General features: G+C 42.1%; 1 protein-coding gene across 4 annotated transcripts in view; it reads right to left on the bottom strand.

Moving 5' to 3' along the window:
* st6galnac3 (ST6 (alpha-N-acetyl-neuraminyl-2,3-beta-galactosyl-1,3)-N-acetylgalactosaminide alpha-2,6-sialyltransferase 3) overlaps window positions 1–24,342 on the bottom strand; it is a 31,807-nt gene extending 7,465 nt beyond the window's left edge. For 2 of the 4 annotated variants that reach the window (XR_014533808.1, XM_083542448.1), the window contains exons 1-3: window positions 23,919–24,342; window positions 17,285–17,473; window positions 12,369–12,781 (exon numbers count right to left, since the gene is read on the bottom strand). Coding sequence is in view for 2 of the 4 variants with exons in the window: in XM_083542448.1 (XP_083398574.1) it covers window positions 12,369–12,781; window positions 17,285–17,473; window positions 23,919–23,936 (620 nt within the window). In the remaining 2 variants the exon portion in view is untranslated. Of the gene's footprint in view, window positions 1–12,368; window positions 12,782–17,284; window positions 17,477–23,918 lie in introns of all 4 variants that reach the window. The other 2 variants (XR_014533809.1, XM_083542447.1) reach the window with 1 other exon arrangement.
* Between the last annotated feature and the right edge of the window lie 2,237 nt (window positions 24,343–26,579).

The following is a 26,579-nucleotide window of genomic DNA, read 5'->3' as shown; positions in this document are numbered from 1 at the left end:
GAATTATAATATTATCTTTATCTTCTCAAACAGCCGTCTTATGGATTTCAACAGACGGGAAATTGAGTTCCAAACATTCTTTATTACATCCAGGAGCGACTTATGCACCGTAATGCCTACAGCTAGATTTGGACAGATTTGTCTGTCTCATACAAACACCGAAATACCACGCTAAGTCTTTACAGTATGTTCGGCACGACTGCTCGAACGCTAGCGCTTACTTTCCCCACCTCGACCGCCTTCACGATCACCGAACCGCGTCCTTCTTTGGATTATAAGAAAGGGCACGGTGCTATTTGGAAAAAGAAAGGATAATTATGTCCTCGTGACCGATTTAAAGGTCTTCTGTCAGGCCATTCCGCTAATTATTTTCGCTTGTATTTCGGTGGAAACTTAAATGTGAAAAAAGGGGGACGTCCACAGTTCTAATTATGCCTCAGGCCGTCTAATTGTGCACTCATTCCCCGAGGTCTGTCCTAATAATTTTTTATTGTCTTCATGTCCACTATGTATTTTTTTTTTACCTCAGACCATCAAGAAAATAATCAGGCCGTTTTTACACCGGGCCGATGTTTATCTGTAGCTCTACAGCGAGATATGTAGAATTAAGGGCGAAAAGCATCTACATGATGCTATCGTTTTAAGCTCATTTGTTCAGGAAAACTGATTCCAACCTATTTCTCCACGTTTGCTGTTTTTCCAATACAATCCTCGAAATGTCAGCTATCGCGTCATGCCGATCGATATCATTATGAAACTGATACAATAAATATGGACTGGGATCTCTCAAACAGAGGAGTATGGGCTTACAATGTTCAAAATAAAGCTTTTTTTTTTTCTCTCATACACACATGCACTTGTTTTTTTTGCTTGTCTTTTATATGAGAACTAGAACTACAGGACTAAAAGTTAATATATATATATATATATATATATATATATATATATATATATATATATATATATATATATATATATACAGTACAGATATATATCGCCCACTTATTTTGCCCTTGTATCTCGATTAACTGGAAAAAAAAGTTATACTTTTTTTTAAAAACTCTCAAAACTCCGAATTTAACAATCTGGCAAACACAATAAGATGTCACAAAAATTCCAGCAAAAGAATTGACTAACACAAAGGAGGTGCACACAGTTAGCAGGTAGCAATCAGATGACCAAATAGGGCGAGGAGGAGGAGGAATTGTTTACACTGAATGGCCTCCTTCACCTACATCAGTACCTAACACCCTTGTGGCTCAATGAAATAAAAAAATCTTTAAAAAATCTACTGGAACATCTTCCCAGAAGAGTAGCGCTTATTATAAGAGCAAAAGGGGTTTCAATGTGGAACGGAAAACATTCGCATACCAATCTTGTGCTCAGGTGTCTCAATACTTTTATATATATGACATTTGGCTGAACTGTTATTATCTCTATTCAAATAGGACATGAGGTAATATTTCGTATTCCGAAGTCCAGGATGATCATCCGAGTAGCAGTAATTAGAAATTGTTGAATTTTTTTTTCCTTTTTTTTTTAGTAAAATTGCAGAATCATTTGTTGTCTCCTTCCGTGACCTCTTTTTTTTTTTTGAGTAATGCCTCCTTCAAAACACGCTGACTACCCGGAAAAAAATAAATAAAAATTGCATATAAATGATGGAGCTTTTTAAAATGCATACCGAGCAGGCTGCTCCTTTTCAGCTTTTCCCCCCTGCACGACTACAAGCCCTCCATCATCATGCCGCACCGGAGGAAGAATACAAAACAGCTGAATATCCCGAGGTTAATGAAGGGCCACGGCTGATGATTACTGAGCCAGCTTTACTGTAACTGTTGCTAAAAAGACGCTGGATACCGACAAACCTGAGATGAGACTGAATCCAAAAATGAGAGCATTACACTGAATTATAATTGAGGAAGGTAAACAAAAACTAGGCATCTCATGATCACTAACCTTTCAGTGCAGTGTGAAATATCAGTTAGAGATAAATATAGGTTAGGCCGAATTTTAACTGAATATCTTACACGTTTTAACATCAACATATGAAAAAAATATCTGTAAACACTCACGTTCAAGCATCTACAAATGTTCGTCTCCTCGTTTCTCGAAGAAAAAAAATAAATACAGCTGAGACTGGAAAAAAATGCACCATATGACACCCAATGACATTTTTTTTTTTTTTTTTTTTCGGTTTAAAGCTGCACTTTTCAGAGCTCTGTTTTTTTTTTAAAGAAACATGACTTCTGGCCAATCAGAATTGAGAACTCAGCAGTACTCTGGTCTCATACAACCCGGTAGAACAATTTGACAGCGACACAAATCACTTTTATAAAAATTTCAGGCATTAAATCCGTGATGGGAAACCGTATTAGTCATATCACCCACATAATCAGTGGCAAGGACAGGGTTATAAACTCTGGGGAGGACAGCGAGAAAGAGAAACCAGCGAGCTAAGCTGGGGTAGTAAACTTTAAAACCTCAATTAACAAAATGAATGGCACGCATAAAAGACATATTCGCCCACCCTTTACTTACAGCGCTGCGATCTACTCTTACTTCTTATCCTTTATAAATAAGTAAGGGGTGGAATTACTGCCTAAAGCTTATCTGGTGCTCAGCACAATGTACCTGTTCCCCCTGGTACCATGTTTCCATTAATGGACCACTACTAAGCTTTTTGGTGGTTTTTATTTATTCTATTCTACTTTCAGCTAAACCAGACTCCTATACAAGACTCCAACCCTAAACTCAACCCCTAATCCCCTTCCAACTCAGAGTACAACCCTAAAACTCCAAGTCAAAACCCTAGATTAACTCTATATCTTTTCCAACCTCAAGACTAACTGTAAAACCACAAGTCAAGTGCTTAGTTCAACTCTAACCCCTCCCAACCCCAAGTCTAACCCTAAACCCTCAAGTCTAACCCTTAGATCAAATTTCTTTTTCAACCTTATGTCTACCAATAAAAAACTAAGTCAAACCCCTTAGTTCAACCTGGTCCACTTTCCAACCCTAAGTCTAACCCTAAAACCCCAAGTTAAACCTTAAGGTCAACTCTAACCCCTTTCCAACCCTAAGACTAACCCTAAAACCCCAAGTCAAACCCATTAGTTCAACCTCATCTCCTTTCCACTCCCATGAACCACAAGTCAAACCCTAAAATCAGCTCTAATTCCTTTCCAACCCCATGCCTAACCCTAAAAATTACCCAAGCCAAACTCTTAGTTCAAATAGTCAAACCCCAAAACCCCAACTTAAAACCCCAAAACCCCAACTAAACCCAATCCAACCTTAAGCCCAACCCACACTCTTGACCCTCAATGCAATTATGTAATTGTTAATTATCCAGGCTTCGAGTGGTTATCATCCTCTATCCTTCATCAGCGCCTGACTCACAGACCTGCTGTTCAGTCCCAGCTTGTGCACACAGTCAGTAATTGTATACCATTAAAGTGGCCTATTGTGGATGTAACTGATACAATTGCCAATGAATGTAGTTACAAGGTAATATAAAGCAGCCTAATAAACTAGCAGCTCTGTTTATATGATGTCTGACCATCATTATAATTGCAAAGACTCGCATCGGAGGACAAGAGGATGAGAGGATAAGAACGAGAGAGAGATAGAGAATCCATTAAGACTGAGTGGGTTTGTAAACCCATGGCCTCTCTGTGGCCTGTTTGTTGTTTCTTCTTTTCAGCTGGCCTCTAATGGTCCTCTGTGTGTGTATTTAGCCAGATTAATTCCAGACAAACAGTCAGTTGATCTAATTATGCCCTAATTACATTTGTCATGTTATATTATGTGGCATGCAGGTGCACTCTTCAGCAGAGTGGGAAATTCACCTGATTCAGTTAGGCTGACAGGAAGAAGAGTCCTGGACGGTACTTTTTCTGTGCTCATATCTGTGCTGTACAATTAAAACAGTGAGAGTTTGTGCATTTTATGTCTAAAATCCAAAAGGTCTGGAGCACTTTGTAAGATCCAAATCGGCATTTGGTTAGTACTATAGTTCATTTAAGGTTCTACTGAAAAGTGCAAAAGAAACATAATCCCCTATAAAACTCAAAACTAAACCCGACTCAGTCCAAAATCTTAACACGCCAAATATATACAATTTATCCGGATAACTAATCTGATCTTCAACCCAGCCATTAGGGGGGCACAAGCCAGTGCACTCTTAGTGCCGGTCCCAAGCCCGGGTAAATAGGGAGGGTTGCGTTAGGAAGGGCATCCAGCGTAAAACATGTGCCAAATCAAATATGCGGATCACAAATGAGAATTTCATACCGGATCGGTCGAGGCCCGGGTTAACAACGACCGCCACAGGTATCGTTAGCCGACAGGGTACCGGTGGAAATTGGGCTACTGTTGGCCGAAGGAGGAGAAGGAGAGGAGGAAGACGTCTACAGAGACGGCGGGAAAAGGAGCAGTGTAGGAGAGTAGAGGTTCGGGTTGGTACTTTAAATGTTGGTACTATGACGGGTAAAGGGAGAGAGGTAGCTGATATGATGGAGAGGAGAATGGTAGATATGCTGTGTGTTCAGGAGTCCAAGTGGAAAGGGAGTAAGGCCAGGAACATTGGAGGTGGGTTTAAACTGTTTTATCATGGTGTGGATGGAAAGAGAAATGGTGTAGGGGTGATTCTGAAGGAAGAGTACAGTAAGAGTGTAGTGGAGGTGAAGAGAGTTTCTGATAGGGTGATGATCGTGAAGGTGGAGGTTGAAGGGATGATGATAAATGTCATCAGTGCCTATGCTCCACAAGTTGGCTGTGAGATGGAGGAGAAGGAAAGATTCTGGAGTGAATTAGATGAAGTGGTAGATGGTGTACCTAGGAAAGAACGATTGGTGATTGGGGCAGACTTTAATGGGCATGTAGGTGAAGGGAACAGAGGTGATGAGGAGGTGATGGGTAGGTATGGTTTCAAGGAGAGGAATGTGGAAGGGCAGATGGTGGTAGATTTTGCTAAAAGGATGGAAATGGCAGTGGTGAACACGTATTTTAAGAAGAAGGAGGATCATAGGGTGACGTATAAGAGTGGAGGAAGGTGCACACAGGTGGATTATGTTCTGTGTAGGAGATGCAACCTGAAGGAGATTGGAGACTGTAAGGTGTTGGCGGGGGACAGTGTAGCTAGACAGCATCGGATGGTGGTCTGTAGGATGGTTTTGGAGGCGAAGAAGAAGAGGAGGAAAGTAAGGATTGAAAGAAGAATAAGATGGTGGAAACTGAAGGAGGAAGAGTGTAGTGTGAGGTTCAGGGAAGAGGTCAGACAGGGGCTTGGTGGTGGTGAAGAGGTGCCGGATGATTGGGCAACTACTGCAGGAGCGATGAGGGAGGCAGCTAGAAAAGTAGTTGGTGTGACATCTGGAAATAGAAAGCAAGACAAGGAGACGTGGTGGTGGAATGAGGAAGTGCAGGAGAGCATTAGGGGAAAGAGGTTGGCAAAACAGAAGTGGGATCGACAGAGTGATGAGAAAAGTAGGCAGGAGTACAAGGAGATGTTGCAGCAGGTAAAAAGGGATGTGGCGAAAGCCAAGGAAAAGGCATATGAGGAGCTGTATAAGAGGTTGGACACTAAGGAAGGAGAAAAGGATTTGTACCGATTGGCCAGGCAGAGGGACCGAGCTGGGAAGGATGTACTGCAAGTTAGAGCAATAAAGGATGGAGAGGGAAATGTGTTGACTAATGAGGAGAGTGTGTTGAGAAGATAGAGGGAGTATTTTGAGCAGCTGATGAATGAGGAAAATCAGAGAGAGAGAAGGTTGGAGGATGTGGAGTTGGTGAAGCAGGATGTAGATAGGATTAGTAAGGAGGAAGTGAGAGCAGCGATTAAGAGGATGAAGAATGGAAAGTCGGTTGGACCAGATGACATACCGGTAGAAGCGTGGAGATGTTTAGGAGAGATGGCAGTGGAGTTTTTAACCAGATTGTTTAACAGGATTCTGGAAGGGGAGAGGATGCCTGAGGAATGGAGAAGGAGTGTGCTGGTACCGATCTTTAAACATAAGGGAGATGTGCAGACCTGCAGTAACTACAGGGGAATTAAGTTGATCAGTCACACCATGAAGTTATGGGAAAGAGTAGTGGAAGCCAGGCTGAGAGAAGAGGTGACCATCTGTGAGCAACAGTATGGTTTCATGCCGAGGAAGAGCACCACAGATGCCTTATTTGCTTTGAGGATGTTGATGGAGAAGTATAGAGAAGGACAGAAGGAGCTGCATTGTGTATTTGTGGATTTAGAGAACGCGTACGACAGGGTGCCGAGAGAGGAGTTGTGATATTGTATGAGGAAGTCAGGTGTGTCAGAGAAGTATGTGAGGGTGGTGCAGGACATGTATGAGGACAGTGTGACGGCAGTGAAGTGTGCAGTAGGTACGACAGACTGGTTCAGGGTGAAGGTTGGACTGCATCAAGGATCGGCCCTGAGCCCTTTCCTGTTTGCAGTGGTGATGGACAAGTTGACGGACGAGGTCAGACAGGAGTCTCCCTGGACTATGATGTTTGCAGATGATATTGTGATTTGTGGTGAGAGTAGAGAGCAGGTTGAGAAGAGCCTGGAGAGGTGGAGATATGCGCTTGAGAGAAGGCGAATGAAAGTCAGTAGGAGTAAGACAGAGTACATGTGTGTGAATGAGAGGGAGGGCAGTGGAGTGATGCGGTTGCAGGGAGAAGAGGTGGAGAAGGTGGAGGAGTTCAGGTACCTGGGGTCAACAGTGCAAAGTAATGGAGAGTGTGTTAGAGAAGTAAAGAAAAGAGTGTAGGCAGGGTGGAGTGGGTGGAGAAGAGTGACAGGAGTGATTTGTGATAGTAGAATATCTGCAAGAATGAAAGGGAAAGTTTATAGGACTGTGGTGAGACCTGCGATGTTGTATGGATTAGAGTCAGTGGCATTGAGTAAAAGACAGGAGATGGAGATGGAGGTAGCAGAGCTGAAAATGTTAAGGTTTTCGTTGGGAGTGACGAGGATGGACAAGATTAGAAATGAGTTTATTAGAGGGACAGCACATGTAGGATGTTTTGGTGACAAGGTGAGGGAGGCGAGATTGAGATGGTTTGGACATGTGCAGAGAAGGGACACGAATTATATTGGTAGAAAAATGCTGAAGATGGAGCCACCAGGGAGGAGGAAAAGAGGAAGGCCAAGGAGGAGGTTCATGGATGTGGTGAGGGAAGACATGCAGGTAGTTGGTGTGAAAGAGGCAGATGTAGAGGACAGGGTGGTATGGAGACGGATGATCCGCTGTGGCGACCCCTAATGGGAAGAAGAAGAAGAAGAAAAACTAATCTGATCTCCATCTATTAAAAAAAGCTAATCCTGTCTCCTAAAAACCTGCCGAAAATTAACCCCCCCACTCCCAACTCCAACTAATTAACCCCCGATCTATAAACCTAATCCCATCTCTATCTCAATATTTAAACCCTACACTACAAACCTAATCCCATCGCCAAATAAAGTGCCAGTTCCTGGTGATGTAACAAACATTTTTTACATCCAAATTACAATCTAAATCGGTTTTACGGATGAGTGCTAAGTATTATTAGATGCCCCCACATAATCTCCTTTAATCCATATTTGCAACGTAGCAACAATTAATCTTACCAGGAAAAAAATAGGTTTAGCAGAAACGGAGCTCTGGGGCGAAGCTTACGATATCTGGAGTGAGTTACTGCATTGGGAGGTCCGGGGGTCAAATGTCTTCGTGTAGCTGCATGGTAATGTGACAGTGTGATTTAAGAGTGCTGTCCACTGTTATCTACACACTGTTACCCATACTGCCCACACACACACACACACACACAGGCTTGCAGGAGACAGCGAACAGCTATATATGCTGCATTTGTGCTAACAAAACCTCGGGTGCAGGGATCTGTTCTCACTGACAAGAGCAGAGACAGCATGTATACATTAGGAATACTGAAATAGTGCCAGATATGAGTAAAAGAACGCAAGAGACAGGTGTGAGGACGAAGGAGGTAAAAAGATAACCAGAGAAACCGAACCGAGAGAATTTCCATAATCCGAGTTGCGCAAAAAGAACGATTAAGGTTTAATAGCCTGTACTGGTCGTATCTGGTTGCTTCTTCTAGCAGTTGGTGGACAGGGTTAGCGGTCACACTACTCATTTGCAGTTCTATGAATCTTGCATGACCAGGTGGAATGAAGAACGAGCGACTCATGTGTTAATTAAGCGCTAGCTAGCAGCAGCAGATTGACATTTAGCAAGGCCAAGCTGTCAAAAGTCCTTGAAAGAATTTCTGATTAATCGAACGAGGTCGAGTCAAAGGTCGGTCTCAGCATTTCAGCAGCCCGTCTTTGCGTATGTGATTGGGGGGGGTCACATGACCACATCGGCATGCTAATCGTATCTGCACTGACTGGAGTTTCTCAAATTTTTGCATAGATTTTTTTACAAATCAAAAGAGAAAAGCTGCAGAAAAGTCAAGATGGTAGGACAGGTCCAATGACGAGAGAACAAAAGGCACAAATGGGGTTTAAAAGGTGGATTGTCTTCGAGCAGCAGTAAGAACGACAGTAGAATGATTATGTCATCTCTCAAATGTATTCCACATCCTGCTTAAATAAGTCCAAGCAAACGAGCAAAAAAAGGAAACAAATTACCAAACTGCTCACTTACACAATAATATCTAGACTAATTCCAGACGGGCTGAGGTGTCCGATATAAAATATACAGTGGTTCACGCACACACACACACACACACACACACACACACACACACACACACACACACACACAGACACACACACACACATACTCCACATGCCTTTTTTGTTTACAGCATCTATTTCGCTCAAGGGATACAAACCTTGGCTTGAGATCAGTTGCCATTGCTTTCACAAGGTCATAAAGGTCATACAGAATTCCACCCACAATCACAATTTATTTATTTATTTTTTGCTTCATACATTTTTAATGCATCCATTTTCTTGGTTTCGTACAACCATTTCCTTTACCAACTCTGACTTGCTGTAGGCATCAAAACTCTGCGTCTCTGCAGAAAATCCACAAGGCCAGAACTTCACAAGAGCCTATTGCGCTCCACCTGAGAATAATATCACGCTTTTTTTCAGATGAGGTTTTATGTTGCCATAAAACCTATTCACGTTTCAGAACAAAAACGACGCACCGCAACCTCCCGGCTGAGTTCGAGGAAATCCGTTCATCAGCCGCTTTGTTAGGCCTGTCATCACACATATCCATAACACCACTACTCCCGATGTGAATGTGGACGTCTGACACCAAGACTAATGGGCTGTCTCTCACACTTTGCCCCCGCAGATCCGTGCTGATGGATCACACGCAGCTCGCCAGATGGAAATGGATATTCCGCCGTATGTTCGGCAGTCTATCTTAGTTTTGACAAGTCGCGCAAAACTTTGATCAGGTACGAAGTGGATAAGCAATGCGCCAAACCCCTGATTGGGTTCTGCTCCTCTTAACAATTCACTATATACATGGAATATTTTTGGACTCCTGACCATTAAATTTACATCCCATTTCAGATTTGCTGTTTCTTCTGCAAAGTCTTTCCAATAGATTTATTGACATGGATGTGGAGATTTGAAATTCACTATTGAGATCAGTCGAGGAGTAAAGGTTCGGCCGATTTATTGGTTTTGCCAAATAATCTGCACCGAAAGTTGATCAGCTACCGACAAAAATAGTTTTTCCGGGTTGCGTCTGTGCTGGATCGGCTGAGAAGCTCCGCTGTAATTACACAGTACAAGACTGGCCTCTAGAGGCGAATCACTGTCCCCGCATGCTGTTTCTTTTGACTGAGACTGCACGCTGCACTTTATTCATGTTAGTAAATAGTGATTTAACAAAAGTTAACAGATCAAATAAAAATGTACTTAACATAAAAATGTAATAGTAAATGTTAAAATTAACAAACAAACAATAAACAATACTTTTAAAGCATTTATTAACTTTAGGTAATGTTTCAAATGGAATCTTAATGTAAAGTGTTACAATTTCACATAAATTGATATTACATTTATTTTCATTTTTCTTTACTAAACCAGTAATATTTTAGATTAAAATGTTGTGGGTTTTTTAATCCAGTATCCATTTTTATATCGGTTGATTAACCGGTTATCGGCAAGTACGATTCAAACTAGCTATCCGTATCTCAAAAATCCTTTATTGATCTACCTTTTCAAAGAGGCTTCAGTTCCAGTTTATATCAAAGGTATGTAGAGGGGTTGAGGAGGTCAGGGCTCTGAGGAGGACACTTAAGTTCGTCTACCCCATCTTTAGTAAGGAACAGGTCTGGGTCCTTTAGTTTAAGAAATTCTATGCAGTGTATCTATGTCCTTCAGGCCTTATATTGTATATAAGAATTTACTGCTAACCCTTCACCCTTGACCCTTGTATCTAGAAACCAAACACCAAATTTCTCTACCCAATTCCAGATATATTAATTTGCTCCAATAATAGAACTAATAGAGTTAAATTCTGATGCTAATTCGCATCATCCTACTGATTCAGTAATGTTCCACTTAACAGACCTTCAGACTATTGCCCAAATTTGGATATCTAAAGCTGGCGGTACATCAAGGACCTTGTATCTTGTCCAAGAGGGTCGCAGCAACATATGAAAGAAATCCCATTTTTCAGCCTTTAATGTACCCAGTATACTAGTGTTTTTACTAGGCAATGTGCCATTCCTATTTACATTGAGGAAATTATAGTTTGTCAAAAAAAAATTGTTGTGACCCCAACTGGCTTCCACACTCTATACATACATAATAGATTCTCATGGCTTATATGTTTTTCACAGTTCATAGATTCATTTTTTCATCAAGGCTCCTACTACTGGCTTTCGACTAAAGTCTTTGTGTTTCTCCGCATTTTATTCAGTAATTTATTCCACCAAAATTTTATTTTACCCGGCTCTAATTTTGTCCCTGCCTTGTCTCTGGGTGAAATAAAGGTTTTAGAGGATTTTTATCCTGCATTTGTATTGGAAATGAAGCACAGTGCACATTCAGGGTCAACAAGGAGCTATTCATACAGTGCATTGTGTCCCAGCTCAAACTGCAGGGTTTTTATTATTTAAAAAGCTCCATCTTATTGCATTTGCACCTCTTTAAATAATGAGATTACACAATATGGGCAGAAGTTTGTGGACACCTGGCAATAAGATTGGTATGTGCTCCTTTTTAAACACCCCACACTTCCACATTGAGTCCTTATTGGCTCTTAAAATAAGCTCCACTCTTCTGGGAAGGTGTTCCACTAGATTTTGTGGAGATGTAGATACTGTTCAATAGGGTTAGAGCTCTATAGCAGGAGATCATCCTCACTCTACCAACACATGGAAAGCAGATCTTCATTTCATCATTGTCATGCTAAAACACGTTTGGGTCTCCTAGTTCGAATGGAGGGAGAATTTCATGCTACAGCATCCAATGACATCCCACAGAAATGTGTGCCTTCAGGTTTGTACTAACAGTCTGGAGAAGAACCACATATGGGTGGAAAGGTTAGTTGTTGAAATAATTTTTTTTCCCATATAGTGTATGTATCACACCTTTAGATGCATTTAGATACATTTCAGGATGACAATTCCTTGAAGGTTGCTTGCACACTTTCCCACCACGCATGTCTGGTTAGCATGAAACACGGCTTTCCAAACAATCACACAGCTTGAAGTGATTTGCTCCTGACCCGTTCAGCCATTGTTTCAGGTGATACAGCAATCGTTTTCCCTGCTGGCGCTTCCGAGCCGCACAGATGGCGGCTTGAAGTCTTTTTATTTTCGATTCTAAAATGAGATCCAAAGCTGAGGCTTTGCATCCAACTGTTCCACAACGCACCGGGCTGCTCTATTACAACTGATTTATTGTCAATATTACACACACCTGCTCATGGCCGTGTCAGCTCTCACAAACTCAAACTCAAACACACACACACACACACACACACACACACACACACACAAATGCATACACTTTTCCCACTGCGGCAAATGTATGGCTCTGATACATGCTGTTTCTTTCCACTGCAGAGAACGACAAAAACAGATCGTCTCTAGCTTTACTTTTGCTGTAAGAGCAGCCATAGGTAATACATCATTGACATTGATACACACCCTGGACTACTTCTGAGCTGCATTATGGGATCTGATTAGATTTTTTGCATCAAATCTGTCTCTGAAGACCGAGTCAGAGGTGGCAGGAACTGGCACAGTTAAAGACATTTACTTGTGCACTTGACTCTCAGTGCTTTTGAACTCATATTGCGTTCTGTCCTGGTCTATTAATATAAAAATAAATCAAATAAATTCTGTTTATGTCAATTTTCATTGTCCCGCGCTCTTGCTGCTCCTACCTGTCCCGGCCCGTCTCCCTCTTGAATGTAGCGTCGCAGTAGTCCATGCGCTCGTCGGTGGTGACGTAGATGCGAGCGCTGGGGAAGTCGGCGGCCGCGCGTCGCAGCATGTTGTATATGAGGCCATTTCCGTCGGGGCTCATGTTGCGCCGCGGCCCCCACACCACGTACACGGTGCCGTTGGACGCCGGGCCGAAAAAGTGCTGCGGCTTGTGCAGCAGAAGCGGCACGCTGGTGTGCGAGACCACTCGCAGGTTCGTGCGGTTGCCTACGTCCTTCTCATACCTCAGTGTTGGGGCATTGTTCATCCTCCAAACGCAGGTGGCTCGATCGATCTCCGGCCCCGCGTTGCGACCCAGCATCTGGCCCGAGCTCGACACCACGCTGCAGACATCGCAGCTCAGCTTCAGCGGCTGCACGGCGAAAGAGACAATATGTTGGTGTGAGAGACAAAGAGACAAAAGTGAGAGGCGCATACCTGGTAGACAAATCCAGTGAGAGCCAGATAGACAGAGATTGTGAGAGACAGGCAGAGAGATAAAAAAGAGTCACTGTAGATTAACAGTTTTCCATGAAGGTTAGAGAGCCAGTCTACTACTGGCAGTCAACTCTCATGCTCCTGAAGCTGAAGACGTGTGCGAATGTGTGCACCCTGTGTGTAGAGTGAACATCGCTTATAAGTCAGTGATTGTGTTTTTGATTAAATGCACCGTCGAGTTCACCCCAGTGGAAGAAGCCTTCGGTGTGGACGTACACTTTTCCCAGCAGACAGTGAAGCTAATCGTCGGCAGCGCAAGGGCAGAACAGAGCGCTGCCACTGCCAGCAAAAGGCTCTGCCAACTGAGACACTGCCAGCCATTGGATCCTGAGTCTGAATACCGAATCCATCACTCCGCTCTGTCTGTGCAGGCAGAAGTTAGGGGACGAGTGCTGATGGCTACTGGACGGGACTCGTTCTTTAATTAGGGCTGGTTGGGTGATGCTCGGAAAGAGCCACTGACTGACAGTAACCGAGATGAGCAGCAGAAAGCTGTCAGAGCATCACGTCTCAGGCTGAAAGGGCGGGGTTGCAGATGGGCAGTTCAACCAAATATGATCTATCCAAACAAGTTAGAATTCCGATTAATAAATGGGGGTCAAAGCGAAACTGGAAAAATCTCACACCTGACTTTCTCTGACGTTTTCAGCTTTTCCCAGGTGAAAAAGCAGAAGGCTGCTTTCCCATATCTCTCACGTAACCCCCTGTTGTATTTTCTAAGCTTCTTAGTGGAGGCAGACAGTCTGCCAACACTCGCCTGCATTAACGCACGGCGGCTCCCAGCCTGAGTCCAATCTTCACAGCTCGCTGCGCACCATCGATCGATCGGCCACGGCCCTGCCAAAAGCTACATCATCTACATCATCCCCGAGACTCTATACACTCACATCTGACCTGACACTAAACTATTTCCCTGCCTGATTCTAAAGCCCTGATCCAGTTTATTACAAAGGGATATATTAAGATGCAAAGATGATTTCATCAAACAACGCGGACAAAGGGGGCCGTAATGCAAAACCACCCTTGGCACACTCAGGAAGGGGGTAAGTAAATAGTTAGGGCATTGAACCATGGATTATCCCAGAATTTACAAGCTACCATTGCACAATAAACGTTGGTCACTTTTAAAATGTGCTAAAACTCTGGTCACTCTGACCTCTGCTGGTAGGGAACGGAAATGTCCAGAGGTCTTGTTAAAGTGCCGCCGCATTGCTTTCTTTAGGCAGAGATGTGTGCGTGGGCTGAATCCCACTGGGCTATAGTAAAAGCTGCACGGAGAAGAAAAAAGACGGATGAATCGCTTTCATTCTACAAATTCCGACGGCAAACCACATGCAAACCGCTGACCTTCATCAACTCGTTTATTTATAGGTTCCCTCCTGCTGTTTATAAATAATAAGCTGTAGCCTGCTGTGTGTTTGTCAGAGCTAAATAAAATTGGAACACTAGTGCATAATTAACAGTTCTGTGTGTCTGCTTCAATACAGTATGTGGCAACAAATAGTTTCAGTTCTACTCAGTCTGGATCTCCACAACTGCAAAATTACCCTGTCATCCCCAGCAGAAAGGGGGCACCTTTGTCATCCTCTTTACAAACCATCTCATGACACAAGGTACAATGGGTCCTACAAACAGGACTGTTCTTCGGGTTAACTGATGCTAGGTATATATGTATAAGCTGCTCTGCATGGGAGATACAAGAACCTGTAACAGAACTTTTTCATCTCAGCAACTCGGTTTATATCTTAAATAAAATTCCATTGTTCTTCCTGAACAGTCTGAAAGGTCTGAAGTGTGTGCTTCAGCTGAAGGCACACTCATGATATCATGTAATATCAGGCAATTTGATCCCAACATCGACCTGGCGCTAAAGACGAGCACAGCAGGCCTCAGTAATGGAAAAGCTGGGAGGGAATGGATAATAAGCCCCCATCGGCTCAGACTCTGGCACCAATCTTGGGCAATCAAAGCTGCTCTGCTCGAGGCTGGATCGATGTGAAGGGCTCCTGAGACACTCCTAAAAAGTGCCGTGCAAAAAAAAAAAAACTTGTCTTTCAGGAACCTACAAGACCTTACTGTTCCAGAACAGATCTGAAGACACGTCACCCTGACGACACGTCACCCTGGAGACCAAGCCCCTTCACCCTGACAGGTTTTTTCTTTAAAACATGTTTACTATGATTTATTCTAGATCTTACACTATCTTCCAGATGTCCCGAGGCCGCCCTGTCAAAGCAAAACACAAAACCAAAACTATGTTCTAGAGACATTAAAATGTGCTTGTACTCAAAACGTAAAAAGACTAGAGTTAGCATAAAATCTTTTTTTCAGAACACAGGACCAAGGGACCAAGGGACCAACGGTAAAGTGCGCATCGCTTTAAGCCTGGAGACCAAAACAACAAAGCATCTCCAGACATCTAACGAAAAAAGCTTGTCGTTGTAGCACTAATTATATTCTCCCTCCGAGAGTCTTCTCAATTTCCATAAATGCCACTGGCACAGCGAAGCCGTTTGATGTCCAAACATCATCACTACGGTGAGCGGGAAGTTAATGATGGAAAGCACTCCCTGTACGCTACAAAACTACCGAACATCAGAGCTACTTGACGGGACCTTAAATAATTTAAAGGTACACGTGTGTCATTTAATAATCGCTCACATGCTGGGGTTATTGGTCCAATTCCAAAAAATGCACCTGATGCACAATGGTGGTCCAGAATTACCAGACTACCTTAAGACACATGTTCATGTACAATAAGTCATGCCTCATGTCTGTTTTACTACTTATTCCAGAAGTCCGAATCTATGAACTGGAAATAAATCAAGACAGAACTGATGCCGTGGGTTGACCCATGATCCGGGTTTGGCATCCCGGAAACAATGTAGTCTGACAGGTGAATATACTACATCGAGTCGGAAGGTGGCAGAACAGGATGAAAGCAAAAAGAATGATTTTCCGTTCATTCAGGGCTAAGGGAGAATTCAGGGCAGCGTTCCAATCCACACAATGCACACTAGCATAAGTAAATAGTAATGACAGCAGTGATGTACAACCATCAATGCTGTGTTCTTGTGCCAACTCTGAGGATTAAATGTTGCTGTCTGTACAGTACAATTGTTCTAGTAAAGTCGATTATCTCAGCGGCCATCTTGGCGTTGTTCCTGTGGAGGTGGTTTCGGTCCAACAACTCCGGACTTGAACAAGGAGCAAAAATGGTGTCAGTCATCCAAAGAAACCTGTTTTTTTCTTTTTCCTCAACTCCTGTCTAGTCAGAACACTTTCAAGCCTAAATTTGTGTTGTGATGGTTTTTGAGGTAAAGTTTCGTGACTATCTGAACGTCGATGGGTTAAAATGAATAAAATAAGGGTTCTGACTGCTCTATTTGGTCCTGAGGGGGAACAAAAAGCAATGCTTACTCCAGTGCTAAGTCCCTGGAGCGCAGTTAAAGGGCATTAGCGCTGCTCCCCAACGTCGCTATGAATCACAAATCTGTCTGATATAATCTCCCTGGTGACCTTGGCAGCTCTCCATGCAGAGCCGTTATTGTTAATGTTTTTATGTGAATAATTTAATGGATAGCAAGCCAGACAAGGAAAACAACCGGGCATGTTAGGAATATGAGCAGCAGAGCTCTGAAGGGGAAAAGAAAAAAAAACACTACTGAGCCACAGAGATGAGACTAAAACATGATATTAATGCTGCTGTGTCACCAGACAGCACTCCTGATCCTGTCTGAACAAGTCTGAGCATGGGTTTTTATTGCTAAAAAAACAGTCGACAAAAGAACATGCAGCAATATTTCTTCGGGACAATACGAGCTAGACAATAAGACTTGTCTGCAAGATGTCATTGAGTCCACATGGGTCTGAGAGCGGCTTATTGGACGAGTCCTTGATGAACTGTAGTTGTCTACGAGGGTAAATATGGTAGTCGGCAGGTACAGTTTGGAATCTGGCTAGTTGCTAATTCTCACTATTAGCTAAATGTTTAGTCTCACAAGATAGAGTTTGATTTGTCCAAAAACATAGGCGTTACTTGTCTACCTTGAATAAAATTCTGAAATATTACAAAAGTAATAAAGTTTTGTAATGTTGTTTGAAAGGGATCGAGTGCCGCAAGATTCTGAAACTTGTCGCCCAAAAAGAGCACAAAATCACAGTTTCTTTTTAGTCTGGTGGCAGTGTCAGAGGTTAAAACTAAACATGAGAAGCCAAGCTCAGCTAACCTAAGCTAATCAAGCTAACCTAAACCTGCTACACTTCCATTCTGGACAGGTTTGGGCGTGTCTTTGAGTCAATATATAGGCTCGAATTTTTGAGTTAGAATATCTCACAACTGACCAGTATGAGGTAAAGCCGAAAGCTCTTCTCTTACCTCTTTCTTGGGAACGCTGACATAGCCCAGATGGGCTCGTGGCGCTTTGTGTTGCCATGACAATATCCATCGGGGACTTAAACCTTGCCCCAGCATCAACTGTAGCTGAGAGTACGACTTCTCCGAGTAATTCACCAGCACCACGAACAGAGACACGGCCAACACCAGGCTGCTCGCTATCACCCACTTCTTCTGCAGAGGAGAACAGGATTAGGGTTAGAGTCATAAAAACACAATTAATAGCACAGAAATCGGCTGGATGGAGTTTTTGCGCCGAAGATCTAAATAGATGTTTCTTAGATCCTTAAGGAACTCTTAAGGAATCTGCTGTGGTATGAGAAGAATAATCCACTTCAGGTCGCATCCCACCACCTTTCTTATATCAGCTAACATGTTAACTAGTTAGGACAAGTAAATTACCTTTTAGCAAATTAGGAAAGCCAAAATATTTCATTGGTCTTGACCAGTTATTTTTCAGTTTGTATCGCATCCCAGTGCATTCTGGGTAACTTCTGCCCCTGATATGTTCCAAAAGAATAATGAGGCGAATGCAGTCAGCTGTATCTGATTGGCCGGTGCACCTTTAGGCACCGTTCTCGTTTCAGAATGCACATCAGGTTTGCATTTTCAGGGTTGAAATCGCTCAGAACTTGACTGAGGTTGTCTGCGAATCCGTCTACACGTCTCAGATCTCGCACATCAAACGTCTCGCTTCTCAGGGACACATCAAACGCCGAGCCAACGCGCAAATATTCGGCCATTTAGGGCTCACCAGCAAATATTTTGCACCGTGTTACATCACCGTCTCGTTCTGAGTCACTTCTGAAGAAAAACTTCAGGCATGTTTTGTGTTGCCGAGATGAATGATGGCACCAGAAATGTAATAAATGTGACAAAAAATTAATGACATCACCATATTCATTTACTGATACACTACACGAACAAAGGTTTGTGGACACTTGACCTTAAGACTGGTATCTTTTTGAACACCCCATTCAAATATTTAGTCTCCATTTGCTGTTAATAAGCTCCACTCTTCTGGTGAAGATGTTCCACCAGTTTTTTGTGGAGATTTGTGGAGATTCATTCAGCTACAAGAGTATTAGTAAAGTCAGGTACTGATGTAGGTGAGGTGAGGAGGCTGTCCATATTCAGCGTTTATATTCATCCCAAAGGTGTTTAATAGGGTTTATAGCTCTATAGCAGGAGATGTTCCACACACTTCTAACCCATGGAAATCATTCTAAATACAGATGAATCCGCTATGTAATGTAACTTCAGCAGCGATATATTAAATATGATACACAATTCGAGACGATACTCTCAGCTGTAGCATGGCAGCTAGAAGGCAGAACTACTTAATGCATCTAATTTCATTTGGGACTTCGTTACCTTCTCATCATATTTTTCCAAACGTGATGTTTTCATAGATAACGCCGTAGCCGACGCCTTGTAAATGTTTAAAGAGTCATTAGAGAACAAGGCTGCTAGATTGAGGGGGAAAAAAACATCTATCTGCCTTGTGCTGTCAATCTGACCTTTTCTCCTGGCACGGAGCGCGAGAGCAAGGAGAAGAGAAGGAGAAGAAAAAAAAAATACTCCGGCTTCGATTTCAATCTGAAGCTACAGATCACGGCGAAATGGCGTGTCAAATCTGGGCGAGTGCGAGTCAATGAGCTTTCGCAGACAGGCGACATATCATCCTGCTATCAGTCAGGATAATCGCTGCTGAGGCCCTACGTTCTGCACAATTTCACCCATTACCGCCTATTCAGTGAGAGAGGGATTAGAGAGAATGAAAAAAAAGGAGGACAATGGTGCCATGGAACTTCTACATGCACAAAGCAAATATGATGGGAGAGGAAATTTCTAGAAATACAAAATCTTTTGATATAATACTGGGAATGCTGACAATGTGAACGATGACCAGCTAGAACACAAATTAAAAGTATTAACTCCGCCCCTTATTACTTTATACAAAAGTTTAATCATCAGTGTGCCTCATTTTGGTCATTAGAGGTCGCTATTGTTCCCCGATGTTGTCCTGCCTGTGTATGATAATTACTGCCACCTTTGTCCTATTTGCCTTGTGGATGTGTAAATTCCAGGAGTTACCATTGGAAGGGATATTTTTCATTGGCGCTGTTTAAGTCCGTCTTTGCACTTGGATCCATTTCCTCTACCATGGTTCGATGTCCTGAGGAATGCATTACTCTTCGGTGTTACCCGCGTACCATGATAGCCAGTTCAATCACTCCAGTCCAACTCTCATAAAAAAATATATGAACTGGGGATGATAGATTTTTAATTAGACTTTTAAGCACAAACTCCACCATCAGCCCTATTATCACGTCCATGATTCTGAAGCTTGTGGCCAGAAAGCTGCACAAAAACGTATCACGAACGCTGCGTCCGAGAATAAAATTGGGATCTGACGGAGTAACATTTCACTTGAAGCGCTTTTGTGCTTTTTACTTTTTTTTATCTCTGACTCTGATTTTCTCAATCTCAATAAAGAAACGTCCTTAAAAACGGTGGAATCTCGAAGGCCTTGAGATTCGGAACGGTTTTAAAAACCTGACTTTTGCGTCGCATTCACGTGACGATTCCCAAAGTTCATTCCGAAGCCTCTTGCACGGCTGTAAGATAGCGGATATCTTGTGAGGAAAGTGTTAGCCGAGAGCTCTCTGGCGTGAAAATGACATTAGCGATGCAAAAAAAAAAAAAAAAAACCCATCACACTCTCGCTTGAACGAGCCGTTAAAAATCCAATTCGGGATAATCACAGAGTCGGGGGAATGTTTACTGTGCACTCCTCCTCCTCGTGTTCACCTCACGCGTCGCAGCGGCTCATCCTTTCTGGCAGGACGTGCCTGTTAGCTTTGCGGACGAGAGACAAGATGGAGGAATAATGTAAAAAGCTCAAGAAGTAATAACATGTCAGCAACGTCTGAACTGAATAGCACTGGCTGTCAGATTGGAATGCAAGAAAAACTGTGAAAAGGACATCTGAGGCTGCACAGTTTGTACTGATATGAAGACAAAAATATCAAAGCAGCTAATATCAGCTATCTAGCTAGTCTCTGTATATTATTAAAATTGTTACTAATAAAAGGATGAAAGCGTAGCTTTTGTTTCACCTGTCGGTCAAAGTGCAACATCACCTCTTTTAGTGATGGAAAAAAACAACTATAGACGAGATGGAATTATTTGTTAGATTGCAACACTGAAATATTCGTCGCAACAATTCGAGATTTTCTGGTGCCATTTTGTCCGCCATGTTTGGTTTTCTCACAAAAAAAAAGGCCACACTCTTTCCACTTCTTTCTTGAAGCCTCTATACAGAACAGGAACCTGAGTAAATAATTCCTCTCATAACGTGTTCGCAGAGTGTTTGGCTAATAAATGTGAGGGTCTGGATCCGCCTGGGGCGTTAAAATATGCTCAGAGTACCTTAACATGAGCTACGATTAAGAACCTTTTATCCGGGGTGATTTTTGGTCATTGCTTCATCATGTCAAACATTTATACTTTTTCTGACATGCTCGTAAATGGATTTGAATGAAAATGCCAAATGGAATGATATTTAAGGCTAATGTTCTGCATTACGCCTCACTCTACGCAATATGGGAAAAAAATCCCGGCTGCTGTTCCAAACATGACCAGCAGATGGCTCCTACTCCAACTTCTGCTCTCCGTCTCATAGTAAAAAGTTCTGAGTCTCCACTGGTCATGATTTTTAAATCAGCTCCTTGAAAGCACAATTGAGTTGTTCTTTATTCTTCTCAGATTATATTTTAAAGATTGTGAACATCTCACGGCAAAGAACCTGGTTAAGAGAGAAAGAAAATGCTATATCTGTTTAAATATCTAGTGTATTTCTGGCTTTACGGCTCAGCCATCACCTGGACCAGCGCCTGGCTTGGCACTGCTTGAGCTTTCTGGTTGTTTTGGCCCTGAAACCAGCCATCTGTCAGAAAATGTTTGCATAACCCACGCTTTTTTACTACTTTTTCTGTTATGTCATGGTCTTTTATTGTGCTTTATGCTAAATAATCTAGTAATCGTGAACAAAGCAAAAAGCATGGATTATGGATTTGGAAAGAAAAAGAAACCCTGAATACTGATTACAGTGGCCAAAGACATACATTTTAGTGCCTGGTAGCTAATGGCCATTCGTCCTCTGCTGATTGCTGGTTTGCTCGATAAGTCTGGACTGAAATAAGCACTGGAGCTGACAGCGTCCACATCCAACACTGGTGTTTATTCAGGAAAACCGGCCTTCCATCTGATCTAATAATAACTCAGGCGCGAGCACGATGACTTCATAGCCATTTGTCGCCTGTGCACGTTTCACAGCAAGCCTTTTTCATTATTTTTGCTTAAATATTCAGAAAAAAATTTATTGGATTGGGATTAAAGGGTAAGAATCCACACGCAACAGTTCGTAAAACTACAGAAATATTTACATCTCTAAGCAAAGAGCATCATGAAGGCCAAGGACAGATCCACAGTTCTGATTGGAGAGCCTGACTTAGCAGCAACTTCAATTTTATTACATCGTCATACAAATAAGCAGTTGAGGTTTAAGGGCCTTGTTTAGGGCCCCATCAGTGGTAGCTTGGCAGTGAAGACACAACCTCACTGAGCTACCAAGGAATGTCCCACTCCTTCCTCCCATTGGTCTGCACCAAAACTCCAACATGGAAGCAAAATTCCATTCGCTGCTGCTTAGTAGTGAAGCATGGTGGTGGTGGCACCACTGAATGTTATATAAATGTCTTGCTACACAAATCCTTTTTTTACTGAAACAGCGTTTAGGTGCAAGTCGAGCGATCTCCCGAGCCTGCATCCTCGCCGCTTGTGTCATGGATCAGTTAATCCTGATTAAATCTCCACTTTAAAACAAAGTTCTACACAGCATCTGGTATCAGAGATTTAATTCGTCACATTAAGGAAATATTCTCTCCACTGAACGACTTCTCTGTTTCGAGATCTTCTCCTCCGAGAGTCACAGCAGTGTAGATTTTCTGTTGTTGCTAAGAAGAGAAATACTCGCCCGCATTAATCCGGTTAAATTTAGCCCGAGACACCTGCATGGAGACATGGACAGACGCCAGCACCAGCATGTATAATATGCAATGTTCTTTATCATCCTGTCCTAATGATCCAACCAAGCTTACCTTCACCAGATTCTTCATCAAAGCATTCAAAAAGATCACCATGTTATCTGCCCCACAACCCTTTGGTGTTTTAGTCATTACACCTTTTTAAATATGGAAGTCCTCAAACAAATACAGTAAAGGGTTAACTTTTAGATACATTCCCAAAAAGTTGCTCCTGTGGAAATAGCTCAAGTTCCTGAAAAGTTTTTTTGTTTTGTTGGTTGTGCCAGACGAAATGATCCGAAAGCTAGAGAATTCCTGAAGAAAGCTCCTGAGTTCCAGTACATCAGCATACCATACAGTATTACACATCAGAGATTGTAACAATTGCAGCCACCTTCAGTAAAGCTAAAAAGTTTTTCCAGGGTTCTTCACCCAAATGTTGGCAAAACAACTCTGGAAATGTTTCTGAGTTCATAAAAAGCTTCCTCCAGTGGAAAAAATGTGGTATTATCCAATTCCTGAACATGTTCTTTGAAAGGTTCCTCTGGTGGGAATAAGCTTTGGATTATTGAAATCTTGGGGAAAAAACAGTAAAGAGTAGAAAGGCATGGCTAAGCTATTAGGTTCATTTTTACCCAGGAACCTTTTCAGGAACTTGCATATTTCTCTAAGCCACCATGTTCCCTGGGAAAAAGAAATTTTCCTTGGGTTCCCAGGAAGGTTCCTCAGCTCTGATTATCCAGCACAGCCACCTTTGTGAGGAACCCTTCTACTGATTTGAACGGTTGACAAGTCAATTCTTGAGATGCTTCCAGTAAGTGTTTTCAAGGTCTCAAGAAAAATAAGATAAATGTGTCACAATGTCACAGCGAACGTGGTGCATGTTATACGTTTCCGTGGGGTGCGTTTGCATCGTGTTACAATTCGAAAATAAGAATGAAAAATTATACTGGTTGCCATGGTTACAATTATTATTACAATTTTACAGTGACTCCCAGCAGGTCATGGGTAATATTTCATTTCAACTGGTTGCAATAATAATAATAATATTTATAATAATAATAATAATAATAATAATAATAATAATAATAATAATAATAATATCAAGAAGAAGAAGAAGAGGAAGAAGAAAAGTGATGAGGATCTATAACGCTACTACTGCGCATGCGGAAACCAGTGTTGAGGAGAAAAGCGGGTCATGGGTTTGTTTATTTGCACTGAAGCCTGTTAGAGATGATGATGATGATGATGATGATGATGATGATGATGATGGTGATGAATGATCGGCTTTTCCTTTTTCGCTCCAAGCTAACGTCCAGTAGAGGACACACACACACACACACACACACACACACACACACACACACACACACACACACAGAGGCGCAGTGTCCATTTTTACCCCCAGAACGGTGTATGCGGGTGTGAACGGATAGGACGCACGTCTATAAAAGCGCACAGTGTGTGTGTGTGTGTGTGTGTGTGTGTGTGTGTGTGTGTGTGTGTGTGTGTAAGTCTAGGCTCACCTTGCAGATCCAGGCCATTGTGCGCGGCGGTGCACCGTTATGTTGCCCGCGGTGGCGGTGGTGGTGGTGGTGGGGTGTGACGGCTCTTCACGGCTCCTCTCGCGCTCCCGCGGCTCCCCGCTCACGCCATGAAAGCCGGACACCGAGCGGATACAGCGCGCGCATTATTTATTTATTGACCTACTTATCTCTCTGTTTATTTGTTTATTTATTTACCGTCGGGCTGCTTCTCTTTTATTTCTGATTTTCTAAAAGAGGCTTGACGTCCTGCTCTGATTGGCGGATTGGCTCTCGCTGGCTCCGCCCCTCTCGGTCACGTGCCTCGCGAGACTCATGGATGGATGGGGAGATAAATAAATAAATAAATAAATAAATAAATAAAGATAGATAGATAGATAGATAGATAGATAGATAGATAGATAGATAGATAGATAGATAGATAGATAGATAGATAGATATTATTATTATATTTAATATAGTTATAACATCTTAATGCTACATATATATATATATATATATATATATATATATATATATATATATATATATATATATATATATATATATATAAGTTCACAAAAAATTAACAAATGAGAAAAAAAAAAAATCTACAAAATATAAATACATTTAAAAACAAATAAGAGCCACAGAACCCACATTTTAATAACGTGACTTAAAGTGCTTTACAGTGGCGGTGACAATAATATAATAATAAAACATAAGATATATATAAAATGTATAAAATACATAAGATATATATAAAATGTAAAATGGATATAATGTAGGACTGAAACTGTACAGTTGCAGTGACCATAATGAAAGAAAATGCAGTCTGAAAATCTACATAATACAATAGGCAGACAAACTGCTGCTACTACTGCTAATAATAATAATAATAATAATAATAATCTCTATGCTATTGAAAAATAATCACCTCACAAGGGAAGAAGAGTACATCAGCAACCTCATCACTGTTTATTTCCCTTCACTAGTTACTCCCTGAAGTCTTTTAGTCTCTAAGACCTTCATCCTGAAGACTTGCAGAAAACATCTGACCATTACAAAGCACTGGCTCTGGGGACTCTTTTCATTAATATCCTCCTCGTCCATACGAATACTTTCTCCAAATATTTTCCCTAGTGATGGCACCTCTGTCTAACCCCCAACCTCAATCAATAAAATCAATGTTATTCTACTTCACACCTCAGATCATCACTCGATCTTCCTCACCTTCACCGTCTCTCTCCAACCTGACACAGAGGAGAGTCCTTTTCTTCTCCACCACTCAAACCATCCACCCAAACTCTTCTTCCCTTTTTCCCATTCGCCTCATTTATGGGCTTTGGAAATCACAAAGAGACCTTTCTCCTCTCAAACCGCTCTCTCGTGTCCAACTTCTAATCCGACATGACAGCTGCCAGGAGCAGAAAACCTTGGCACACACTTCTTGCAAGCTGCACATCATCTTTCTTTGACTTCTTAACCTCATGGACGTTTCCTTTCCTTCTCTAATCTCGGTAGGTTATATGTTAGTGCCTGGATTTTGGCATCTCATCAAGGATGGTAGCTGAAACGAAATCTCAGCAAAACTGAGCATCCTGGTGTCAAGATCTCCATGTCGGCTCACCTTGATATATCGGATATTGAAATATACGTTTACAAACCACCTTTAGAAACAAATCATGCACTAGAACGAGCTCCAGCTCGATAAGAAATACACCAGCGCTACGAGGATTTGTGGTCAAAGCAAAAAAATTCTGCACATACCTACAATAGATGAGGTTCCCCAGGACACCACGGTGGTAAGAGGAGAATCAAGCAGCTGATTTCTGGCCCATCGAGCATCGCCCGAGGTCACGTAGTTCACGCTACACAATGGTTTTTGCTGATTGGAGCCATTTTTCCCCAGGCTTTATTGAACTCAGAGAGATGGATTTTGATTATTGAACCCTCTTGAGGTCAGTAATTCACCACCCACGCTGATTGATGGTAAAAAAAAATTCCACTCTGACCAAACAGTCAGGAAGCCTTCCAAGCCACTGCGGGTTCACTAAAGAACTTTTTTCACTTTTGGGAACTTTTTTTCCCCGGAAGAAAAAAGATTTGTCGAGAGAAAAATCTCTCAAAAAGAATTAGTTTTGGTGACAGAAGTTTCCAGTTGCACGTTTTTATAAACGATAAAAAATACAAAACATTTGAACACGAACACCATGTGTGGTGGTTGAACTAGTGCTAGCATGCTAACTAGAAATCCTGGCTCATAAGGATTTCTAAGAATAATATGTTGTTTTATCGCACTGTATGGAAGTTTGCCACTATTTATAGAAGTACGGCATAAAAATAAAACTACTGCCCCTTTTAAATGTGAAGGAATCCAAGATACAATAAAGCAGATGGCTGAGATACAGCACACTTCCTCATTTAGGTAGACCCACCTTACTGCTACATTTATTGGGCTTTTAGCATTTACACTGTTGTGGTAGAAGGTGTAGTGTGTGTGTGTGTGTGTGTGTGTGTGTGTGTGTGTGTGTGTACTGTATATGTGTGTGGGGGGGCTGTGATAGGAAACATTCCACCGACCAAAAATGGCAGGCTAATAGCAGAGCAGTGGGCAGAAACTGACACTCATGAGGGGGAGAGGATGATTAATACACACTGTGC

Source organism: Silurus aristotelis, assembly GCF_946808225.1.
Source record: "Silurus aristotelis genome assembly, chromosome: 5".
Classification (NCBI taxonomy): domain Eukaryota; kingdom Metazoa; phylum Chordata; class Actinopteri; order Siluriformes; family Siluridae; genus Silurus; species Silurus aristotelis.
Note: the sequence above shows the minus strand (reverse complement) of the source record. Positions and strands in the feature narration are given on the sequence as shown.